This window comes from Equus quagga, chromosome 13, assembly GCF_021613505.1.
Source record: "Equus quagga isolate Etosha38 chromosome 13, UCLA_HA_Equagga_1.0, whole genome shotgun sequence".
Taxonomy (NCBI): domain Eukaryota; kingdom Metazoa; phylum Chordata; class Mammalia; order Perissodactyla; family Equidae; genus Equus; species Equus quagga.
Genome location: NC_060279.1, coordinates 40,977,261 through 41,002,912, shown reverse-complemented (window position 1 = coordinate 41,002,912; position 25,652 = coordinate 40,977,261). Strand labels below are relative to the sequence as shown.

Genomic DNA, 25,652 nt, shown 5'->3' with positions numbered 1-25,652 from the left:
AGTTAGAAAAGAGGAGAAGGCAGCTGAGGAGTGAGCCATAGAGGAAGAAAGTTGGGCTGCAGTGAAATAAAAGTCAGTTTCTGTGAGGAAAGGATGTCTTTCTGATGTAGGTATGTTTGGAGGAAGTACTGTGGACTAGCTTTGCAGTTTGTGTGATTCTTTCAGAGTTGGAGAGTAGAGACCGTGCTCAAGGGGGATGGGCGTCTGTTTGGACTTTTCACTTGAGGAAATTCGGAAGGTTGCCTATGGCTTAGATCCAGAGAGCTGCTTTTTTTGCCAGCTGTGGAGCCCACCTCTGGTCAGCCTGTGGCATATTAGGATGACTCTTCCCTCCTTTCACACCCTCTTGAGAGTGCCCCCCACCCAGACCGCTCTCTGATCTTTGGCTTTTGGCCTTGGATCCTGCATAGCCCTCCAGTCTGCAATATTCCAAAGTCTGCATGGGCTTAAGTTGTACCTGTGATGGGGAAATTACACAGATCAAATTCACCTAACTCCATTCTTATATTAACTGTTTCTCTCCCTCCCAAACATCTCCTCTGCCAGTCTTTCCTCTTATCCTCTCATTTTCTGCTCAGAAACTCTTGTGGCTCCTACTACTTTTTTTTTTTTTTTTTTGAGGAAGTTTAGCCCTGAGCTAACATCTGCTGCCAATCTTCCTTTTTGCTGAGGAAGACTGGCCCTGACTAACATCCATGCCCATTTTCCTCCACTTTATATGTGGGATGCCTACCACAGCATGGTGTGCCAAGTGGTGCCATGTCCGCCCCCAGGATCCAAACTAGCGAACCCCGGGCTGCCAAAGTGGAACGTGCAAACTTAACCGCTGCGCCACCAGGGGCCCCTGGCTCCTACTATTAACAGAAGAAAATTCCAAACCTCTTCATGGTGGACTTTGAGATCCTCCATGATCTAGATCAATTCATCCTTTCAGCTTTGACTCTCTCTACTTTCTTTCTTTAGTGTTCTATGTATGTACGTTTTGCTTCATCAAACACTCCTGAACTTTCCTTCTCCGTCTTGTACTCATGCTGTTCCCTCTGCCTAGAATGCCTAAATCCCTCCCACCCTTCACTGCCAGGCGACTCACTGAGAGCCTCCGTGAACCCTGAGCAACTCCCAGATTTTGAGCTCTCTCACCTTTCAGTTTATTTTCCATCCTCTGGTTTAGCTATCTTGGGAGGGTCTAAGTTACAGAGAACATTTGTGAAGAAGACCCATCTTACCCCTGAACAGTTATGCCATTTAAACAGCAGCCAACATATGGGCATCCCCATTGAGCTTAAGGCCCAGGACAACCTGTGACCCTTCTCATCCCCTCTCCCCTGGGGATCATGGCCCTAGGTTAGGTGCTTTCCTCTACGAAAGCCTTTCTCTATCCTGCCAGACAGACTTACTTACTCTTTCTTGTGCCGTGACAGCAATTTTCTTGTACTTATGACATCTTGCCTTATTTCATCTTTGTTTGATGTACACATATTTCTTCCTAGATTGCAATCTCCTTGAGGAAAGGGGCTGTTGTTATAAGTTTTTATATACTTCCTATGGTGACTATGATCCAATGGCCCTCAGCATCTGTTCTTATCTCCTTCTGTATTTCCTAGTCTCGCTTGCAGCTAGGGTTCTGGATGTGAATTATGTTCTTCTAATTAGATGTGTTTACATGATATGGAGATGTGGATGTTGACAGGCAGTTTTGGCAACTGTACCAGCAGCTTCTGGATCTCAGCTTTCTGATCCTGGATCACAGCTCTAGTGATGCCTTGAACTCAATAGTTCCAGGGGTCACTTGTTGATTTCTAATAATTCAGCTCTTATAATTCTAGGCATTAAATCTCCTTCTGCTTATGATATCTAAAAAGGTTACTGTTTCATTCATTGAGCTCTTACTGAACAAGGGCCTTATTCAGTCTCTCCTGTCTATGTAACAGACAGTAGAGGCCCAATAAATGTTTATTTGAATTTATTCCAAAACCAGACTTATTTCTTCCATCTGCCCACCTATACAACAAACAACTAATGAGTGCACTAGACATCAGTGGCTGCACTAAATGCTGAGCAGTACAAGGTAGAGTAAGATCCGGTTTTAGTCCCAGTTTGATAGGGGAGATAATGAAAATAGAGTGTGTGACAAATGATATAACAGAAGTGAGTGGGAACTTAGAGAAGAGTGCTTGGGTGTCCAGGAAGGCTATTCAGAAGATGTGGTGTTTTACTTGGGACACAGAGGATGCCTACGGTTTTGCCAGGCAGAAAAGGGAGGGGAGGTATTCCAGGCTATGGATCGGTATATTCAAAGATATGAATGAATGAAAGACCATGGTTTATGAAGAAAAGGCCAAATCCTTGGCATGGCTGGAACACTGGATGCTCCTGGGAGGAGACTTTCACAACACTAGGCTGGGTAGGTCATCTGGGTCGGATGGTGAAGGGCCTATAGGCCATACTAAGTCGTGAAACTTTATCCTAAAGTCACTAGGAGGCACTGAAGAGAAGGGAGATTAAGGGAGTAGAGTTGGAGAAGTGGGAAGAGATTTAAGAGTTATGGAGGATGTGGAGTTGGCAAGACTGAATGACCATTTGAATGTGGAGGTGAATGAAGGGGAAAGGTCAAATGTGACTCCCCTGTGGGAGAAGAAGCCGAGAATGATATTTAGTTAAATTCTTTTTGACTCTTTGTTGTTTGTTTCATATTGATTCTTATTTTTTTCAGTGCCCAGGAACTCAAAGAATAAAGAGATCTTAGAAGTTGAGAAATGAGGTCTTATTCTTGGGAAATGGCCCACAAATGGAGATAGCATGGCCCCGTAGTGAGGAAGGAAAAGAGTGATCGAGATCATTGCTCACCAATCATTTATTGGGTATTTTAACACATTTCCATAGATTTTCTTGTTGAAGGGTTTTCAGGTCCCAGGAGCTATGTATTTAAAGTTTTGGCCCCTTGGAAACTGCAAACAGATGACATACGCTTTCTCTCTGTTTTATGTGACCGGAAACTAGAAAGGCATTGAGCTGGAATTGGTCCAGTCAGCTCTAGTGATAGTAGCTCATTGAACAGTTCCTCCAGTGAGGAATAGGAGCCTGAGCGCAGGAGGTGTTGTCAGCATCAAAGATGTCCTCTTGTGGCCTCTGGTTCTCCTAGCAGCCTCTCACTGTGCTTCATTTTAGTGTAGACTATAAGGCTTGCAATACCTGATGTTTTATCCACAGGAGCCAAAGCTCGCCAAAGCCCAGGTGGCTTCTCCTTGGGCTATAATGTATATCTTCAGACTACCTTTCCTGTTTCTGAACTTTTGGGAGAAGTTTCTACCTTCAATGATCCAACCAGGTCCCACCTACACAGAGGGAAAACCATGAAATGCTTTAAATCCCCCAAATTAATCAAAATTGGGATCTGATTATTTCACCCAATTTACCACTCAGATTTCACCCAGCTGGAAAACCCTAGAATGGCTGCTTAAAGAGCTGAAATGCCCTAAAAGTGAATGCTAGTCTTCAAAAGTATCCTTGCAAATAGATAGAGGAGAGAAGGAAAACATACATTTTCAATCTCTTAAACAGAAGTAAGGATGAACTTGACATGCAGATTCTTCCTCAGCTTCGTGTTGCTTTAGCTCTGGTGCTCACACAGCTTAGTGCCCTTGCGCTTTCTGCTCTTGTACATAGTCATAGAGGGGGTTGGGAGCAAAGGCTGCCTTGTTAGGGTGACTTCTACCCTGTTCTCTTCTTTGGGAACTCCCACTGCTCTGGGGTAGATGGAAGGCCAGGTCACTGTGTCTTCCCTGGGAACCTTGGCTCTGGTCATTCTCACTCATGCGGAATTTTTCCCTGTTAGAACAGCCTTGCTGAGTCCCATAGTATTGTTGATGCTGGGACCCTTGATACCTCTCTTTCTCCTCATGGGTTTGCCTATCCCATTGTTGCTGACAGTTCTGTACATCTCCATGGGTTTGCCTGTCTCGTCTCTGACGGTTCTGCTCGTCTTCATGGGTTTGCCTGTCTGGCCTCTGACGGTTCAGCTCGTCTTCATGGGTTTGCCTGTCTGGCCTCTGATGGTTCTGCTCATCTTCATGGGTTTGCCTGTCTCGTCTCTGACGGTTCTGCTCGTTTTCATGGGTTTGCCTGTCTCGTCTCTGACGGTTCAGCTCATCTTCATGGGTTTGCCTGTCCTGCACCTCATGTGGACTTTCCTGACCCTCACAACCATGTCTACCACAGCTTCGGCGGCCCTGCTCTTCCTCTGTCTGGTGGCGCTGCTCCTCACCACGACTCTGTTTGGTCTGGGTCTGTCTGTGGCCCTGCTCACTACTGCCTGATTGCCAGTTCCTCCCTTTGTGACAGAGTGGCCTTTCTTGCTGGATTTGTACTACAAGTTTGTGTTGGTGGTGTTGGCTATCTTCCTCAGGCTCCCAAGCCTGGTGGCTGTTCTGCAGCCCTTCCCTGGACTGGAATCTCTGTTCTTGATTTAGGTTTACTTCCTGTCCTTGAGTCTGTTGACTTGGTCGTCTTGACCTTCCTGATTGCTCAACATATGAGTCTCTGCTTGTTCCTTCGCTCCCTTGGAAGTGTCCAGTTTCCCCAGTCTCTGACTGACCATATTGAGAGCCCAGGCCTTGTCTTCCTGTCAGACCATAAGGATAACTCTGGCCTTGTCTGTCTGTCTGGCCGTATTGAGAGCTCAGGTCTCGTCTGTCTGTCTGACCATAGTGATAACTCTGGCCTTGTCTGTCTGTCTGATCATATTGAAAGCTCAGGCCTTGTCTGTCTGTCTGACCGTAGTGGGAACTCTGACCTTGTCTGTCTGTCTGACCATAGTATGAACTCTGGCCTTGTCTGTCTGTCTGACCATAGTGGAAACTCTGGCCTTGTTTGTCTGTTTGCCTATATTGAGAATGCAATTCTTGCCTATTTCTCTGACCACAGTCTGATTCCTGGCCCAGCCTCCCAGACTGTCCATAATAAGAGCCTGATTCTTGTTGGTTTGTCTGGGTAGAATGAGAGTCTTCTCTAACTCTTCCAGAATGGCCACAGCTTAATTGTTGTCCAAATCTTTCAGACTGGCCATAATGAGAATCCTGAACTTGTTTCTCATATTTATTTAAGGCAAAGATATATCCTTGTCTTATAGGCTGGCCACAGCTAGATTTATGACTCAATCTTTGACCATAGCAAGAGTCCCTATCTTGTGTCTCAGTCTGACCATAGCGGGAGTCCTGATCTTGTCTCTTAGACTGACCATAGCAGGAGTCCCTATCTTGTGTCTCAGTCTGACCATAGTGGGAATCCTGATCCTGCCTCTCAGACTGACCATAGTAGGAGTCCCTATCTTGTCTGTCAGCCTGACCATAGTGGGAGTTCCTATCTTGTCTGTCAGCTTGACCATAGTGGGAGTTCCTATCTTGTCTCTCAGCCTGATCCTGGCAGATATTTTGTCTCTCAGTCTGACTGCGGTGGGAGTCCTGCCTTTCTCCTTCATGCCTCTGCCTGTGTTGTCTGTCTGTATTTCCTGGAAACTTATGGTCTACTGTTCCAACCTGCTCCCCTTCTTGCTGGGAGGTTCTTTCTCCACATGACACATTACCCAGCTTATGATAACAGCCTTAGGTCAATTGGAACACCAACAAAAGATATTCACGAAAATCAACACATCCATTTTTGTCTTGATCCAAGAGGCTCAGAATGGTTTCCACAGTCTCTGGGTCATTTGGTCTCTGTGAGAAGATAAAACAAAGAGCAAAATCAGATGTTCTGCTGCAGATAGTAAGATGTGTGCCAATGTCCATGTCCCAGTCCATTCAGTTCTGGATGAGCCTTCCTCAGTTGAGAACCCATTAATCTGAAGTGGCTTAGTTTTGGTTCCAACCTTTGATTGGCTGGCTCTCAGAACCCTGTCCCTTGCTGGACCAATGGGAACGTGACCATAGGGAAGTAGATACACTTATTTAAAATCAGCTCCATTAATAATTAACTTCAGTCATTTGAGAAAGCTATCCCCTCCTATCACATGCTATATTGTAATTAATTTTTTACCTACTTCTTTCCAACCACACTGTGAGATCCTGGAGGGAGGGGAAACTGGTTTTATTCATGTTTGTATCCCCAGTGCCTAGGATGGTGATGGTAGGGAGTAAGTGCCCAGCGACTCTTTATTGAATAAATGAATGAAGGAATGAGAAGATGTGTGAACAGCACTAAAATATAGAAATCAAAATATGAATCTAGATTTTCTTCTGAGAGATGATTTCCAGTTTGAAGTTGTACTCCCTCCTGTTCAAGCTCAGATGTGAGGAGAGGTGTGTGTGTGTGTGTGCACTTATATGTGTGAGCATGCCTATGCATACATGTGCGTGTGCTGGGAGAGAATTTTGAAGGAACTGCCTGAAATTCTTTTCATTACAGGGTGGAGCATGACCAAATAAAACAAAAAACCATCAAGCCCTGGATGCAGATGTCAGAATCACTCACGCTTGACTCCACGGGGCCTAGAGTCTATGCATCTTACCCGGAGGATGTCTCCAAACTCAGTCAAGAGTAGCTGCTTTAACTCCTCCTTGCACAGTGAGGCACTGTCCCCATTCTCTTTAGCATTTCTCTCGAACACCTCGATCACAGTGAGTATGCTGTTCAGGAGTTGAGCCATTTTGGCATAGATGGGTGAACCTAAAAGAAGAAACAAGAGTTTTTTTGTATTTAGCATGAAGACCAAAGACAACATTTCCAGAGAGAAAGTAGCCCCTCTTGGTTAGAAAAAGAAGCTTAAGAAATGATGAGCCCTTTTTTAGCCATACTCCTCACTCCCTTTGACCCAGAGTCAGGCTCCAAATATCGTGTATGACAGTGGGAGATGGGTACAAACTATGGATTCCCTGCCAGAAAGAGCAGAAATTTCCTAAAACACAAAAAATACATAGTAGGTGTTTTACACACCCTATCCTCTACTCCAGGTGGGACTTGGTTATTGAAACTCTCATATTAAAACAAAAAGGAAAGGAGGTCAGGAAGCCCATAGACACAGGGTCAGAAGCCAGTGTAGTAAGGCATAATTTTCCACCAACGACTAGCACCCTGGAGGAGGCACTAAATAGACCCCACTGAATAGGCCTCAATCTTCTAAGAACCTTACTCAAGTCGGGTAGGAAGGCTAGAGGTCTTTGGTCATGGGCCAAGGAAGCTTTCCGGGAGGTTAAAACAAGTACTTCTTGCCTGGATTGTCATTTTGGGATGTGCTTATAGAGTAGAATCAGTAAATACAAAAACTGTTACAGATAAAAATAGCAAGCCGAATTAACTGTCTAGATGATAGAAAGTATATACAATCAAGTAGGTTCACATTGGCCATGCTGGGAGGCTGGGGTCTTTTGGGATTCAGATCTCAATGATATTTCTTCTTATGGTGTGAAAATTTCAGTTACTGGGTTTACAGGCCAAACGGAAGCCCTAATTGCAAAGCACAGTGGACTTCCCAAATCATGCAGTGATGATTAAGGATGAGCAGCAAATAATGAATTGCATGGGACAAGTTGAGCCCCTTATAGCAATTCATTGCAATAAGACTTGAATATTACTGTGACCGCATGGTCCAGGGCTTTGGCTCTGATGAGCCCTAAACTCTTGGGTCTTGCCTAACTTGCACAAAAGGTAAATGCTCCACTATGGGAGACTGAGCTACCCAACAATATTTCTAGTCCTCATTTTGGGATGCCTAGGACACGCTGAAACAAAGGCATGTATGCTTTACAGGCTCAGAAGTAGGCTACTCCAGCTATCATCATATTCTTAGAGGCAAGAAAAAGGAGCAGGAGGGTACCTAAGTCTATCATCCACAGGGAGTAGTCTCAGACCTCCTCAGCCCAGCACATTGTAGCTGCCATCCAGAGCCTTATGGATGCTGTCATTGCTCCCCCATGCATGTCTTACCTGCTTAAGGAGGAATGAGCCGAAGATTCAGAAGCAAGAGAGGATGCTGGAGACCTGAAAACTCATCCTATTTATAAAGGTTTTAATTGTCCTAATAGGCCATCCTATTCTGTGGAGCCTGAATCACTCTGGGCCCAGCCCAGCTCAGCACAGCTTGACCTCTCCCTCTGCAGACTGTTTGATTGATTTACTTCCCCCGCTTGCTCACAAACCTGTTTGTCATGAGAATAGGTGACACTGTTTAAGCCCCAGCCCCATTTAATTAGAGGGGCGTGTGTGTGTGTGTGTGCATGCTGTGGGGGGTCCCAAAAGACAGAGATGTAGGCTGAGTTCACGCTTAATATGTGTCATTTACCAAGACTAATGGAAGACAACAGTCAAATCATACCAAAGAAGGGTATCAATATAGTCACTTCACAAAATCTGTCAAGGGAGGGATTAGAGATTCTAGGCAGATAGCTAGGATAGACTTCCCGGAAGAGATTTGTTTTAGGCTGTTTTGCTTGTGTAGGTAGATAATATGTATTTTAATGTATTGACCTATTTTTAATGTTTTTTCATTTAACAGCTCTGCAGGCTAGAGGGAGAAGTAGACACATGACCAATTTTGGGAAGGAGGGGTGTGATGATGGTGGAGCTGCCACCACTTGAGCCTTCTAGGGTCTTACTGCAAAGTAGAAGTGACGGACAACATGGAAGCTTATGATATCTGTGAGTAGCGATGCTATCAGAGACCTGGGCCTCCATTTATCCCCATCTCTGCACCTATGACATGCCAGCAGTGTCTTGAGCATAGGAGATTCTCAATAAATGTTTGTAGAGTAAGTGAATTATTGAATTATGGAAGCATTTAAGAATCTTGTGTAAAGTGAAAAAAATTCTAGATTTACCTCTACTTTCTACTTTTGTCTCCCATCTAGCCCCTTGGTTAGACTTTTCCCTATGTATCCATACATCAATCAGTTATTAATGTTGTCATTAGCTATTATTGATGATGTCTTCAGAATTCTGCAAGGGAATCACAAAAGTGTAGAGAGATTTTAGATCAGTTGGAATAAAGAAACTTCACACAGAAAAAGATTTTGAACACCAGGTACAGGACCTGAGAAGTGCTAAGTATTAGAAAACCCAGGCGTATGTGGAGTCTTCATGGGCTGGGCCTGGGCTTCCCCTAGTAGGTGGGGTTTTTGTTGCTCCTCAAAGGATTCAGGTGGGCAGAAAAGAAAGCAGAGAAGTCCTAGTGGGGAGAAGGGAAAGACCAAAGCACAAAGGTGAGAATTTATAGGGTGTGTTTGGATTAGAAGGAGCTGTTAAGTTTGGCTGGAGCAGAGGGTATGCAGAAGAAAAGAACTGGAGAATTTTGGACCTACAAAGGAAATCTAGTTTTAGTCTCCTAACTTTACAGATGAGGAAACTGAGGCCCCAGTATCTTGAATGATTTGCCAAGAGTCCCACAGGGCTGTGATGAAAGCCAGGCCTAGGGTCCTTGTTTCCTGAGCCCAGCCCAATATATTTTCTTATACATTCTCTAAGGCAGATTTGAGGCCTGTTTTAGGGCTTATTTTAATGAGAAATTGAAAGCAGGGAACATTTTGGTCAGGAAAATGACATGATAAAAGCATCTTTGGGGGAAAGCTTTTAATCTGACTGTGGTAAGGTGGCCAGCTGTCTCACTTTGTCTGGGACCAAGGGGTTTCCTAGGACATGAGATTTTCAGTGCTAAAACTGGGAGAGTTCTGGGCAACCAGGACCAAGTTAGCCGCCCTAAACTGTAGTGTACAGGATGAATTGGAAAGAAGAATGTCTGAGCAGGGGTACCAGTTAGGAGTCATGTATGGCCCATGTAAGAAGTGATAGGGACTTTGATCTGGATGCAGTAGTTCCAAACTACGTGTAGGAAGATAGGTGGATGATTGACGAAAAGAAAGGATGGGGTTTTAGACAGATTAGAAGAGGGGCAGGGACAGTGGAGAAGTCAGGAGAGACTCCAAGTCTTCAAGCCTAAATAACTAGAACTGTGGTATACTGAAGAAATGTGACTTCTGAAGGGGGCCTGATCCGGTCTAAGATTCAGCACCCCTATCGGCATTCCACAGGGTTTCTCCCTTTTGGAGTCTTGTGGTCCTCCCTCTAGCTTGCACGCTCTGCCATTTGGGGTCTCCCAACCCTGGTCAGGACTTGCTTAAGTCTGTTTATAAACGCTGAGAGCTGAGTCACGCTAAGATTCTCTTTCTGTTTTTGTATCTGGACTTATGAGTGCTATTCAGTTCTCTCTCTTCTTACCTATTAGAACCAAAAACCAAGAAAAGTTTTGGTGACCCCAGAGGCAAATAAGGGGAGTAAGGGTGGAGTGGGTAGGGGGTAAAGACAACAGCCGTTGTGATAGAAAGCAGCAAAGCTGTGGCCCCCAAGATGTTGACATCTTCCAGGGCTCCCTAGCAACTGCTTCTTGGTTAGACGGGCAGTTCTCTGCCTGATGATGCAGTGGAGAGAAAGATTATGCTCATAACAGTAGGGTCTACTCTGTATTCATTCACTCATTCAACACTTAGCAAGTTTCTATAGGACAAACAGAGAACTGTTTGTGTTGCTCAGTCCATCAGTTAATCAGTGGGGATTGGTGAGCACTGGAGACCCATTTTGTAGGCACTGAGAGAAAAGACACAGTCCTTGTCTGAAGGACCTTTCAATCTCACTGGGAAGCAGGATACACAGGCTCCTTCTTTGGAGTTCGAATTGCTACTGTCATTGATAGAGTATTGAGAGAGGTTCATTAGAGGAAAAAGGAAGGATGCAGGGGCTAGAAATAACATGTATTTGAAGAAATCATGGAACATACCAGGTAATTTTTGGCAAATCACTTAACCCTTTGACCTTGACTTTCTTCATCTACAAAAGGGAAGGGTTGGACTGATCTGTAAATTTTCTTTCGGCATTGACGTTCTAAGATTCTGTGATTCCAATCTTAGGGTTAGCAGGGGCTTTAGAGGTTGTATTTTAACATTGCTCCATTCATGAATTTGATAAAGACCTCAGAACTTTGTGCTCCTCAATCTTCCTCTGTGGAAATCAGGGAGGGCAATTAAGGGTGTTCTGTTACTTAGTTAGCATTTGTAAATTGCATGAGGACCTATACTGTTTTTGTTCATGTTTTTCATGCTTTTATTTCCATTCGTGTTAGAATGTGACCTTGTGGTCTCAAAGGGAAGATGTTTAAAGCTACAATTTATTTAGGTCTTATTGTGTGCTAGGCTCTATGCTAAGCATTTTGTGTATGTTATCTTGTTTAATACCCACAACAATCCCATGTGACAGGGAATATTATCTTCAGTTCTCATTCAAGGCAACTGAGGTTGAGAGAAGGATAACATGGATGGGCCTTGAGGGTACTGTGCTAAGTGAAATAAGTCAGACAGAGAAAGACAAATGCTGTATGATTTCACTCTTATGTGGAAGATAAACAAACTCATAGATAAGGAGAATAGATTGGTGGTGATCATAGGGGAGGGGGGCTGGGGGAGGGCGAAAAGGGTAAAGGGGCACATATATATGGTGATGGATAAAAACTAGACTATTGGTGAACATGAAGCAGTCTATACAGAAGCTGAAATATAATAAGGTACACCTGAAATTTATATAATATTATAAATCAATGTGACTTCAATAAAATAATTTAAAAAAGAGAAGGAGAGAGGGGTAAATAACTTGCTCAAAGTCATACAGCTTACAACAGCTGAGCTGGGGTGTGAACCCACATCTTCCTGATTCCAAAGCCTTCATTCATAACTCGTATGTTATCCTGTCTCTTATGGAACAGGACTGGTGATTGCCCACTCCCCAGTGAGAGAAATGGCTTTCCACAAAAGCTGATGTAAGAATAAAGTAACTTCCCGGCCTGGTGGCGCAGCAGTTAAGTTTGCACGTTCCGCTTTGGCAGTCCGGGGTTCGCTGGTTCGGATCCTGGGTGCGGACATGGCACCGCTTGGCAAAAGCCATGATGTGGTAGGCGTCCCACGTATAAAGTACAGGAAGATGGGCATGGATGTTAGCTCAGGGCCAGTCTTCCTCAGCAAAAAGAGGAGGATTGGCAGTAGTTAGCTGAGGGCTAATCTTCCTCAAGAAAAAAAAAAAAAGAATAAAGTAACTTCCTAATGACATGCTATGAAGGAATCCAACTTTGAAATGAGAACCTCCTGATGTTTGACCAGTCAAATATTTATTATTTTCCTATGCTTCTCCAGTACCTAAATGGTTCCAACGCTGAAGGAGCTTGTAATCTATTTGAGGAGACGGGACAGATGCTTATACTTATTTTAAAAAAACCTGCATAGAAAAAGTAGCCTTCTGTCTTTACAGTTGACAGAATAAGATTGAAGAAGTTCTGCTCGCTGCCCATTCTCTACAGTTCTTGACTCTGTCGCAAGCCTTTGCGGTCATTTCTATGAGATGCAGGTGTGCCTAGCAGGTGTGACGGGTACTATTTTGAGCTTATGGAGTGTTCAGGGAGTCTCCTTGTCGTATTTTGACCAAATCATTAAGGGCAATTATCATGGATTTCTTAGTCTTCCTTTTTCCTTCTGTTGTGATGTTGGGTGCCTATTGAGTGAAATGAAATCCACAGGACCCAGAGGATGCCTGTCTGTATTGCAAGGAAAGGTCCTTGTGTACCCCTGGGGCAGGTTCCCCTTTCCTGCTTAGCCCTTTGGCATTAAGTGGGTAGATGAACTGCAGATGGGGCAACACCTTCCCCTGCAGAGGAGGGGACTAATTAAAAGACATAAAACTCTTTGTGATTTCTTGATATTGAAAGGTCATTTATTATCATCTGCACAACTAAGTTCTCATTTTAAAATCTTTCCTTGCAGATGAATTACCCTTCTGTTAATTATAGGCCATTTCCCCTTTAATGACATCTGTGAGAGTCAGTGGTTTTTGAAGGTAACGCTGGCTTCAGCGGTATTTTAACCCTGTCAGAAAATGTGTTCTGAGTCAAAGGAAAGAGGACTGAGGTTTCTGGGGGTCTAGTCACAGGTTTTAGTCCGGAGTGGGCCTCCCAATAGGCAGCTTGTAGCCCAGCCCGTTCTACTACAGGCTTTTAGTTTTGGATACGTGATCTCATCATCCCTCTCCCCCCCCCCAATGTCTCAGGCCATATTTTTTCACTCAATGAAATGAATTAGAAAGTGTCAGAAATCATTGCTGAGCACAGCCCACAGAATTTTAGGTAAGTCCTAGAACATGGTCAATAATGCTACAGACCATGTCTTCTAAGATGTCTTCTAAGTTGGCCGCATGTGGCAGAATTTGGATCATTCAGGTCAAGTTTCTGATTTTTTCTTTTTCTTTTTTTAGGGAGCTTTATTGAGATATAATTTACATGCCACACACTTCACCCATTTCAAGTGTACAATTCAATGTTTCTTAGTGTTGTGCAAACATCCCTAAAATCTAGTTTTAGAACATTTTCATCTGGGCCAAAGAAACCCTGTGCCCATTAGCAGTCATTTCTTATTCTGCCCTCTTCCATCCCATGGCAACCACTAATCCACTTTCTATCGCTACAGATTTGCCTGTTCTGGAAATTTCCTATAAATGGAATCATACAATATGTGGCCTCTTGTTACTGGATTCTTTCATTTAGAATAATGTTTTCAGGGTTCATCCGTGTTGTAACATGCATCAGTACTTCATTTCTTTTTAAGGCTGAATGATATTCCATTGTATGGATAGACCACATTTTATTTATCCATTCGTCTGTTGATAGGCATTTGGATTGTTTCCATCTTTAGACTGTTATGCATAATGCTACGGTGAACATACGCGTATAAATTTTTGTGTGGACGTATGATTTCAGTTCTCTTGGGCATGCACCTAGGACTGTGGTTGCTGGGTCATATGGTATGTTTAGTGTTTTGAGGTACTGCCAAACTGTTTTGAGTTATTTTTAAGAAACTCTCCTGAGAGGGATGGTTAGTTTAAAGGCCTTGACTTGCAGATGCTAACAGGCTAAACCAGCCTGGCTGAGATGCAGCTAGGCAGGGGCAGGGGATGCGAGTTACCACTGGGGCTCTGCGCCTCCTGGGGGTCTTGTGCAACCTTGCAACCCAGCAGCTGCCAAAGAACCCACAGTAGTAGGCACCTGGTAAGGTTTGTTGATCAAAAGAATGAACATATGCCGAGGCGAAGTGGCAGTGGAGTAAATGGTGTAGGGAAGGTAGGTAAATACACTTTGTAAAATCTGTGAAGTTTCAATCCTTTTTTGGGTATTATTAGCAATTCATTTGGGGTCCCATCAGTGTTTTCAGTTCCCCTGCCCCCACCCTTCCACCTCCTGACTCAAGTCCATCAGATGGGCAGAGGGGAATCTGCGAATCTGGGTATGTGGGAATCAATGCTCAGGCATTTGCCTGTGCCCCTTTCAAGAACAGTCTGACTCCTCCTCTTTTCCCTGCAGCTTTTCCTGGCCCCTCACCCTGATGTCCCAGAGAGCCCTTGGATGGAGAATTGGAAGCCCTGGTTTCTCATCAGGGCCCAGCACTCAGTTTCACTGTGATCTTAGAAAAGATATTTCCACTTCATGTCTCAGTTTCCTTCCTTATCTAGAAATGAGGGAGGGGTTTGAGGCGATGACTGGATGAACTGGATGGCTTCCCGCCTTGCAGACATGTGCTCCCTGAGGTCTCTTGGCGCTCTGAGATCCTACACTAACTTCTCTCTCCCCCTCTTCACCTTCCTTCCTGCGGCTGTGCAGTGGAGGAGCTGGTTACTGTTTGCTAGGACTGCCATGTAGCTGTCAACACACCTCTCTGCCTCCAATCATCCTTTCTAATTTATTTTTCACATTATCCCCTAGAGTAATTTTCTCCTCTCAAGAAGGGTTACAGTTTCATATAAGAATAAATGGTTACGATTTTTCCATAAAAATCAAGTGCAAAATTCTTAACGTGCTCTTCCAGGCCCTCCATGGGAAGCAGACTTCTGTAGTTTCACATAGTCTTACTTCCCAACCACAATGGACTTCTTGACGTCCACTAACTGAACTTTGCACTTCTCCTCCTTCCTGTTTCATTCATGCTGCTTCTTCCCCCAGACCCTCTCCTTCTTATTTATATCTATTAAAATTCTACCCATTTCAAACACATTAAATACTTACCTTTTCTATAAAAATGTTTTCAAGTCTTAATCAGAACTCTCTTCTCTCTTCTCTGTCCCCTCCCCACGCTCTGTAGCCCCCTCACGGTATTTATAACGTTTTCTTTGGTATTCTGTAGATGGCTGTGTCCATCGCTGTCTATCTCATTGGACTTTGAGCTCTGGGAGGGAAGAGAGTCTCTCAATTCCTGTCTCCTACAAGCTGTGCTTTGCTGGTCATGGGACAGTTGTTTTTTAAGTGTGAGGTTGGTGGCTTTCTCGAGCTCCCATGTCCCTGGTAGAGTGGGATTTCGAAACACACAGCTAAGCTCTTATTTTATGTTGTCTTTTAGCACTTTCTGCTGTTTCCTGTGTATAGTTCTTACCTCTGAATTAGACGATGAATTCTCTGAGGGCAGAGACCTTGACTTCCCCTTCTTCGGATCCCTTCTTGGGCCCTGCCACAGTGCTGGCCTGGATAACTTTCCACTTCTACAAGTCTGTGCTTAATAGGGAGTTCTGATTTGGGATTTAGAGCTTGTTTGTGGTTTGAGTCTTGGGAACAAAGAGAATATGCTGTGAAAATTATCGTTCCTTACAGAGTATGGGGCAGGAAGATGGGTTTGGAAGCTGGACCAGTCGTGGGCTATGACAACTTCAGGAGGCCTGGGGGATGGCTACTGGTATCTGGAAGGGTTTACACAGAGAAAGACCAGAGGAACTGCTTTAGTTTCCCCAGAAAAATAGCTGGATCCTACAGTTCCCAGGCCCAAGTGAGAAGGTGGAATCTGAGGCACAGCCTGGGAGCCACAGCTCTTGCCAGTAGCTGAATGCATCTGTGACACCAGTCAGCATGTGCTCAGGGAGTTCTGAGCTGAAAGCAGCGTTGGGTGAGGATCAGACTCGACCTGCCTCTGCCTCTGGTGGTCGGAGCCCAGGCCATCCTCGGCAGGTGTCAATCCTAAGACTCCCCAGAGGAGCGGATTACCCACTGTCCCTGAGAAGCTCGTGCCTATGTTTCATTCCCTCAGCTGTCAGGCTTCTGGAACCAGGGTCCTGAGAGAGTAGGGAGAGAAAAGTAGATCATTTCAGGGAGTTATTGCAAAAGCTTCAGTAAGGGAAGTAATCCTTCTGAGGCCTTTGCCAGCAAAGCACACAAGTATTAGATAAAGGTCACTACAGGATGGCCTAGAGGCTTTGTTGGAGATTATCTGGGAGTGGGAAGAGGTGCTGTCCCCAATCCTCTGTGACTTATTGCCTGGTCCCAAAAATGAGGGCAGCTGACGCTTGAATGATACACCTACTTGTCATGTCCACCTAACACGTTTTTGGCACAGTCAGGAAACAAGAAGGAAAGATTGAGGGGTTTGAGGCCAAGCCAGAGTTTTTCTTCATAGATTGGCTGGTTCATTCATTCATCTATTCATTTATCCTCTTGACAAATGTTAAGTGAGAAAGACAGACCCATTAACAGTAAAAAAGATTCTAAGAGGTTATGGCAGAGCTGGGGGCCAGGGTTGGGGGAAGAGCAAATTCTCATCATCATTAATTCTTGCCCCACAGTGGGACTAGCCCAGACAAGCACTGTCTCTCCTCGGCTCCTACCCCCGGTGCCCACGCCCCAGCAGGCTCACACCCTTCTGTGTGCCCCAGCCATGACTTGGCTCAAATACCACACCACTTTACCATGGGAGTTCTGCCTACTCATGGCCTGTTAATCCCCAACCTCTTTATTGTGGTCACAAATGCTCCACATGGCCCCAGTCACCCTGCAGGAAAGAAATCATTAGTTTCTTGCAGCATCCAGAAACAGCAGCTCCTTCCTGTGCCAGGAGCAGAGGGGAGAGTGGCCACAGTTCAGGGATAAGGGAGAAAAAGTGGCAGCAGAGGGAGAGGCCCAGGCAGGATTTTGTTGTGACTTGTTGCCCAGGCTGGTCAAAGTCAGTAGGAGCCTGGCTGCCTATCTGAGCATCTTGCCTCCATCCATGTGTGCAGCGTGCCAGTCCGCTCCTGCTGGTGTGCATGTGGAGAGGCCAGTAGTCCCCTCAGCGGGGTGTTCTGGAGCCTGACTCTGCCATGAGGAGGTGGGCTGGTGAAGGTGAGGGCAGGGGGCTTCTGCCACCTGGGAGGACCAAAGCCCCTGCACCTTAAGCCTCTCAGGTTCCATAGAACACGGAGCTTCAACTACCCAGAATCTTCCTGTCTTTGGAAAGGGAAAAATTAAGGCCCAGGAGAGAGGGTGTAACTTTTTACAAAGTCACACAAGAAATCACTAGTAAAGCTGTAGTTCGAACCCAGATGTTCCATCACAGGTGTATGACACGGGATCTTATTGTCTTGGCACTCTCTGTTCTCCTCTTTCTTCTCTAGTCACATTTACTGATTCAGTGACAGGCAGAAAGAACAAGGGTCCGAGGGTCAGGCAGGCATGCATGGGAAGCCCTGCAGTTCTGCTCAGCCTTGTTGTAGGAACTGAGCGAGCCCCAGGGTGAGAGTGTCTCGCCCAGCACCTGGTACAGGGGAGGGTACAGTCAGTGCATCCTCTCTTTTCCTTCCTAGGTGGCCTGGCCATTATCACATTATCTGGAAACTCGCTGGGTGTCAGAGGTCCTGACCTCCTTGGGCACACTGCTGCGTTTATTTAGGCCTCCATTTATAGAATGCGTCAGGAGCTCAAGTACTTTATGGGCAGAGATTAATTACTGTTATGATTTAATATATTAGCCACCCACAGTGGTGAGATGCTGACCTGAACTACACTATTTGAGAAGCAATGGAGGAACTTTGTGAAGCTAATAAAATCTGTGCCAGTAATTTGAGTCTTAACAGTGTGGACTATGGAAAGTAGGCTGTTTTATATCATCTGTTTTAAGCTACACTCTCACCTTTGCCATGACCTGACCCTTCACAATACATTCCCATAGCCACGAAGCATCACTCATGAGGCTCTCTTCAATGCTTCTTAGAGAGTGATGCATCCTGCAGCAGAGGAGGTAGGCAACATCCACAATGGAAGGATTGTGAATGGGAGAGGGGAGGACAGAGGGGAGCAAGGGCAGTTTCTATCATTTGTTCAGAGATGATTATGATTTTGAGTGACCATCTCTTCAGTCCAGAAAGTGGACAGGAAAGTGACGTGAATTTTGTTTGCAGGCAAATGCAAAATAATACATTTAGTGAAAAATAGTTCAAGTGTGAAGCCCATGAACTATGCTATAGGGGAGAGAAGTGGGACCTGGACTTGGAAGTGCAGCTTCCATTCCTGGGTCTGCAAACTCTGAGCTGTTCAGCACTGTTCAACTCGAAGGATTCATCCTGAGATTGAGGAGGGAGGATGACGTCAGTGGCGCAGATGTGGTATGCTCAAGTAGCGGTGTGCCCACTCTGCTGTCTGCAAATGCTGATTCAGGTGTAAGTGAAGTTGCGAGTCACTCGCTTGTTGCTCTCACCTCTTCCTGTCACCAGGCCCAGCCACTGGAGGATGGGAACTTCTGTGCTCTCAGCAGCTTCATGTGGAGCACTTTCTTTGGAAAGCTAGCTTGTGCTTGATTTTGTTATTGAATCCTAGTCTGTGTCAGTGTCCCTCAGTCCTCCCAGAGCACATGCAGGCTTGTCCATAATGGCAGTCTGGTGCTTTTGCTATCAGCTTCTCTCAATAGATCTAACATCTACCTTTTTCCTTCTTATTGCTCAGTAAATGTCCACCTTTAGATTGTGAACATGAAGATGCTGGGCTTTTCAGTGTCACTTATCCCTGTCACAGCATAGAGTTGTAGTGAAGACGAAGTGCTTAGAACTCTGTTGGCACATAGTAGGCACCTGAGGTGTTAGCTGCTTTAATATTTTTCTCTATGTAAAAGGCTTAGCACAATACTTAGCACATGCTCAACTCAACACTAGTAGTTGTTATTATAATTATTCTTATCACTAAAACCAGCCTCGATTGTCTGTAGGGAGCAGTGGATTCTGAGCTCTCCGCATGACCCAGGTAGGGCCCGGGAATCACTGCACTGCCTCTTGAGGCCCTGCCTCGGTGTGTGCGTGTTTGCAAGCCTCCCTTTCCCGCCCTGCGTCACCACCTCTGCAGCGCTCAGCATTTGTGCTGCACCTGCCTCCTCCCTGCTGAACTGCGGGCCTCCTGAGGGCTCTGTCTCCCCCACTAGAGAGTAAGCACCTGGTAGCCCCGGTGTCTAGAACAGTGCTTGGCACCTGGTGGGTGCTCTGTAAATGCCTGTTGACATGGTTGAACGGCAAAGTTAGGTCTCTTCATTTAAAGAGGATGACATCAGGGAAAGGGTGAGGTGGGAGACTGTAAGATCAAGAAGGGCCTATATTATGTGAAAATAGCCATGCCCAACCACCTAAAGTAGCACAAGGAGGTGCCATCCCTTTGAGGCTTGAGAAAAGTAGGCATAAGACAAAGAGAAGGAAGTTCTGCTTCATACAGCAGGCCATAGTTCAGGAGAACTCCTTGCTCCAAGAAATGATGCTAGCTGAAAAATAAGACTCCACACATCCATTTCCAGAAGCTCTGCCCTCCCTAGCCCTCTGGCACTGGGGTTTCCAGAGCTTTCTTCCATGGCCCCGCCCCCCCCGCCTCTGTGAGAGGCAGGCTCTTGGGCGAATGCACACAGGCTGGTTTCTGATTGGCTAGTTTAGATGGTTCATTGTGGATGGTTCAGTGTAATGAGAGGGGGAAGGAACAGGGCAAGAAATGAGCATTATTGAGATCAAAGAGGAGGGATGGAGGGTTGTGAAGAGACAGAGTGGGAAACAAGAGATCTACCTTTCCCCTGGGGCTTTGGGAGTGAGAGACACAGGGAAGAACTCTTGGAGGAAGTGTTTACATTTGAAGAGTTTGGGGGACTGACATAGACCTTGGGTTGGAGAGCGGTTCATTCATTGAACCAATGTTTATTGATAACCTACTATGCATCTGGCATTGTTCTAGAAATGGGGGTTACAGTAGAGAAATCCTGCCCTCATACAGCTTTTACATTCTAGGATGGGAAGACATGTAATAAACAAATAAGTAACATATGTAGGATGTCAGTTGGTGCCAAGGACTGTGGAGAGAAATAAACAGGGGAAGGTATGGGATATGCTGGGATGGTGGATGGTGGGGGGCAGGGACAAGTTGTGACCTGTAATTGGGTGGCTGGGGAAGGCTGCTCTGAGGAGGTGGCGTTTGAGAATGGCCTGAAGTTTTCTGTCTGGCCCCAACCAGAGGCCTAGTCAGTTCTCGGCAGCCTGGTTATTTACATTTAGCTGTGTGCTTCTGAGTCTTGTTTCCTCTGGGCATCATCTCCAGTGTTTCCCTCCCTGTCCCAGGCCATCTAGTTTACTCAGTAAACACTGGGCACTGGGGACAGACTGTGAACAAGACAGACAGGATTCATGGCTTTGTGGACCTTTCAGTCTGAAAAAGGAAACGAGTAAATGGTTTCCCAATAGTGCAAGGGATGCTACATTAGGACATTTTCAGGGTGCTGTGGCAGCTCACAGTGGGCCACCATCCTATCTAGATGGGGTCAGATAAGGCTTCTTGGCTGGGACAGAAGCCTGAGTCAGAGTTTGCTTTTTCTTCATGTCCAGTCCTCTATCCTGCCCTTCTGTCCGCTCCTTTCTTTGTTGAATCTCTCCCCAAACTTCAAGTCCTTCCCCATCTCACATTTCTCGTTGTCTTAGGCATCATGACTGACTCTTCCTTGGCTTTTACTTCCCAGTTAAATGAAGATAATAGCTGTTGCCACCCTTATGCTCACAAGAATGCAGGAGTGTTACAAGGGATTAATGACATTTTAGGATTAAGGACACAATGGTAGTTTAAAAGGATTTAGCCCCTCCTAAATTAGGGGATCTGCCTGACACAGTGCATGGCTAAGCCTCACAAATTTCCCTGTGGCAATACTTCTGTTTCTCTGTGGGCCCCACACTGGCTACCATTTGGGAAATCTGGGCACAGTTGCTTTGGAGGTCAAGTACCTGTCCCTTGGACCCCACCCCTCTCCCTTATAGGGTTTTGTGACACTAGAGCTCAGATATGTGGCACCTGATGAACTTGCAAGTGATGTGGCAGGTGTGAGGGAAGTTTGCTAATGGTCACCCACAGCCACCATGGGACACCGTGCAGACACTGCAATAGCTCTCTTGTCCTCTATGTCATGGACCTCACTAATTGGGTTGGCACCAAGGGCCTTGCAGCAGGACACCTTCCTCTGTCTGAGTCTTCATAATCTCATGTCGTTCCTGTTTTGAACTCCATCTCCGCTTCAAAACTCCCCTGCTCTAGTTAAAATGGTGTCTTTGCTGAGCCCTGAGCCCACCTCCATGCCTTCTCTCAGGTGTAAGTCCTCTGAAATGTATTTCATTCTCCTCTCACTCTCCTTGAATCTACCCACTCCCCATGATACCCTCCCTGAGCCCTTCTCTGATCGCTCCCTGAACGGAGCTTTGGGGGCACATCTTACCTTGCACAGCCCTTTGGTTCAGAGCAACATCTACCACCACAGAGAATCCTCAAGCCGGACAGACCCAGCACTGCCTAGCCCTAACCCAACGGTTTTCAAAGTGTGCTTCTTGGAACCTGTCAGGGGCTGAGGTGAGGGGTTCTGGCGGAAGGACTCTGCCACTTATGCCCATTCAACTAACCGCTTTTATCTTTAAAACATCCTTAGTTTTGCTTTGAGAAAGGGATTCTGCAGTCAAACAGTGTGGAAACTATAGCACCAAGTTTGATTTGTCTATAATGTGGAAATGGAGGCCTGTGGTGTATATAGTGACACACAGCTCGGCAGCGCTGGGGCCAGCATCTCCGTCCCCTGAGGCCCATGCTTCCTATTACTGGAAAGTGTTATTGCAGTTGTGATATACTCTGCTGCACTATCCGAAGCAAATTAAAATCTCTTTGAAATCATAAAATGTCTTATACCTCGTTGTTCCCTAGCACAATGCCCTGCTCGTAGATGCTCAACAGACACTGGCTATTGTCACCAATATGGTGATAACAATGACCTACACATCCACTGAGTCCCCTGAGAGGCCCTTCGCAGTTTCCCTGGCTCTCACCCCTCCAGTGCTCTGCCTGTGGCAGTGGCTGGGCCAAAAGCCCAGGCAAGGCCTCTCAGCAGGACCCTAATTCCTTCTCAAACTGTGCTTTTGGCTGTCGAGAAGGCTAACAGAACCAACTCTGCCCTGATTCCTCATCCTTTCAGCATTGGCCTTAAAGCTGAATTACCAGGAAGCCTGAAGGCTCCTGAACACTCCCTGACAATCCAGCTTCCAAGCTGTCGCCTTGATCCCCTGCCGGCACTCTCCTCCTCCTCTTCTCTACATGTCTTCTTTTAACATCCTCCTCCTCCATGAAGCCTGCTTTTATTCCCCAGGCTCCCAGTAATCTTCCCTTCTCTAACAAGAACACTTTTAGCTATTATTATTTTGGTTTCTTTCCCGACTTTATCGAGGTATAACTGACAAATAAAATTGTAAGATATTTAAAGTGTACACTGTGATGATTTGATATACATATACATTGTGAAAATATTCCTCCCATCTAGTTAATTAACACATCCATCATCTCACATATTTATCTTTTTTTTTTTTGGTAGGAACATTTAAGTTCTACTCTCTTAGGGAATTTCAATTATGCAACACAGTATTGTCAACTCTAGTAGCTATTATTTATTGAGCTTTTTAGGCTCTATGCTAAGAGCTTTATATCCATGATCTCATTTGGTGCTCACAACAAATGATGAGATAGATAATATTGTTGCTCTCGTTTTATAGATAGGAAAGTAAGGCTAAAAGATGTCAAATGATTTGTCTGAGATCATGGAGGTAGTACATAGCAGTAGCAAGATTTGAATCCAGGCAGTCAAACCCCAGAATCTGTAGCCTTCACATTGCAAGCATACTAAGCTCCTATTAGATTTCGAGGTAGCCATGTTATCTATCGTTTACTCGCTGATTCCTTCAACAAATATTTATTCGGCACCAACTATATTCAAGAGGGCTTAAACAATGTTAAAAGCATATGTGAAAACTGCCTCGTCCTTTCAGAGTCTGTATGTATCAGTCTGATCTCCCCAACTTGACTGCAAGGCCCTGGAGAGCAGCTCCTTTGTTTCCTACCTCCCTTTTATCCCCTGCTTTCCTGCCCCACCTCATTCAAATGCCTGGCAGACTGCTGGGTACAGATGCTCACCCAACTGATTAACTTGTTTATGTTACAGCATCCATAGTCTGCACATTTCCCAGAGTCTCAGCTTGGTGGGGACGTTGGAAGTTATCTGGCCCATTTCCCTGACTCTGAGCAGCCCTAACTACAACTACACCATTCAGGGAAATACAGTCGTCTAATTTAGGGGTTGGCAAACCATGGCCGTGGGCCAAATCATGCCTGCTGACTGTTTTTGTAAGGCCCACAAGCCAAGAATAGTTTTTATATTTTTAACTGAATGAAAAAAAAAATCAAAAGAAGAACGCTGTTTTGTAACACAAAAAGTCATATGAAATTCAAATTTTAGTGTCCATAAGTAGTTTTATTGGAACCCAGCGATGCTCATTTTTTACATATTGTCTATGGCAGCTTCATGCTGCTGCTGGGTGTGCTACAAATTGCAGTGGTGCAGTTGTAACTTGACAGTGTTTTGAGTGCCATGCTTATGGTTGTACCGTAAAATTTTATTTTATTTTTTATTACCCGTGTGCAGCCATCATGTCAAAACAAAAAAAGAAGAGAAAAGTAGACTTCAAACGTCAGACTTTTTTTTTTTAAAGATTTTATTTTTTTCCTTTTTCTCCCCAAAGCCCCCTGGTACATAGTTGTATATTTTTCGTTGTGGGTCCTTCTAGTTGTGGCATGTGGGATGCTGCCTCAGTGTGGTTTGATGAGCAGTGCCATGTCCGCGCCCAGGATTGGAACCAACGAAGCACTGGGCCACCTGCAGCGGTGCGCGAACTTAACCACTCGGCCACGGGGCCAGCCCCCCAAACGTCACACTTTTAAGGCATGGTGGAGTATAGGTGTTTTTTTGTTGTTGTTATGGAATTAAAGGGCAAAGCATTATGCTTATTATGCAGTGACATTACAGCTGTGCTGAAATAGTATATGTGGATGTTTATCTGACTAAGCACTCATCACAATGTTCCCAACTTACTGGAAGCAATGGTCAGAAAAATTAGGAAATTTAAAACAAAATATTTCATCACAGCATTACAAAAAAATGAAAATGAGACTGCAATCAAAGTAAATTTCTGAGCAGCTCACTTGTTAGCCAAGCATGGAAAGCTGTTTACCAATGGTGAGTTAATGAAAGCATATTCGATTGAAGTAGCTGAAGAAATGCGTCCAGAGAAAATAAACTTGCTAAGGCTACTAGTCTTTTGGCAAATAGTGAGAACGACATTGGAAACAACATCAATAGCCAGTTAAAAACAAGATAAATAATTCTGAGAGATTTTCTTTGGTTCTTGCTGAGTTGACAGGTATTTCTGATACTGCTCAGTTGTTGTGGTTTCTTTGACTAGTTACTGCTGTGTTTGAAGTGACTAAAGAATTAGCCTCTGTGAATAGTCTGTGTGGAACAACTACCTGCAAGGATATTTTCAAGTAGGGAGAAATATTAATTTCCTGAGGTGGAATCTACTAAGATATGTTATAACTGACAGTAAAAATACATTTGGAGAAGAAAAGGATTTAGTTGGAAAAATTTTCAAAGCTCATGAAAATGTAGTGTTTAAAGCCTGTGTTAATTGTTGTGTTATTCATCAGCAAGTACTCTGAAGAAAATGCTCATATCTTTCATATTATTTAACCAATGCTGTCAGTGGTGAACTTCATTCACTCTCATGAACTTAATCACCTCAGTTCTGTGATTTTTTGTCAGAAATAGAAGCTGAATATCTTCACTTGCCCTAGTGCACAACAGTTTGGTGGCTTAGCAGTAGCCAAGTTTTATTATGATTTTTTGAGTGCAAGGCTGAGATTGAAGTTTTTTTGAATGAGAAGAATCATCCTTATCCACTGTCTCTGCACATGAATGGCTTTGGAAATTAGCAGTTGTGGCAGACTTGGTAATGTTTCTCAAGGAATTCAATCTAAAGTTATAGGACAAAACAGCACCTAAAGGTGAGACTTACATGCAGTCAAGTTATTTCAAAGACAGCTAACGTTGTTTGAATCACAAGTAATGCCAAACTATTTTACATACTTCCTATGCTGTCCAAAGTTAGTAAGAAGTGGAGTCATTCATTGCCACACCAATTTATAGTAGATGTATCTTCTGAGCTCAAACTACAGTTCCAGCAGCATATTTCTGGACTTCGATGCAAGTGCAAAAGAAATTTCCATTTTTCAAAATCCATTTAATTGCAGTTGAGGAGCTTCCCGCTTAACCTTGGATCGGAGAGAATTACTCTTTAAGGCAATGCCATGTTATAAGGCAACTGTCAAGAGAAGACAGTTTGTAGGATCCACGTCAGATTCCACAACTAACTTCCAAGTGATGTATTGAAAATATCTATGTGAAAAGACATTTCTAGATGAAATGCTATGTAAAATCTCATACACATCAGCATTAATGGATGAACATTTGCAATTGATT

General features: G+C 44.7%; 1 protein-coding gene across 1 annotated transcript; it reads right to left on the bottom strand.

The window, feature by feature from the left end:
* Positions 1-2,880: 2,880 nt before the first annotated feature.
* On the bottom strand, positions 2,881-7,949 carry RPTN (repetin). Its single transcript, XM_046683218.1, is given in 3 exon segments — positions 2,881-5,711; positions 6,503-6,660; positions 7,918-7,949. Coding segments are annotated over 2 exon segments (2,217 nt in total). The 5' UTR covers positions 6,641-6,660; positions 7,918-7,949; the 3' UTR covers positions 2,881-3,632.
* Positions 7,950-25,652: the final 17,703 nt, after the last annotated feature.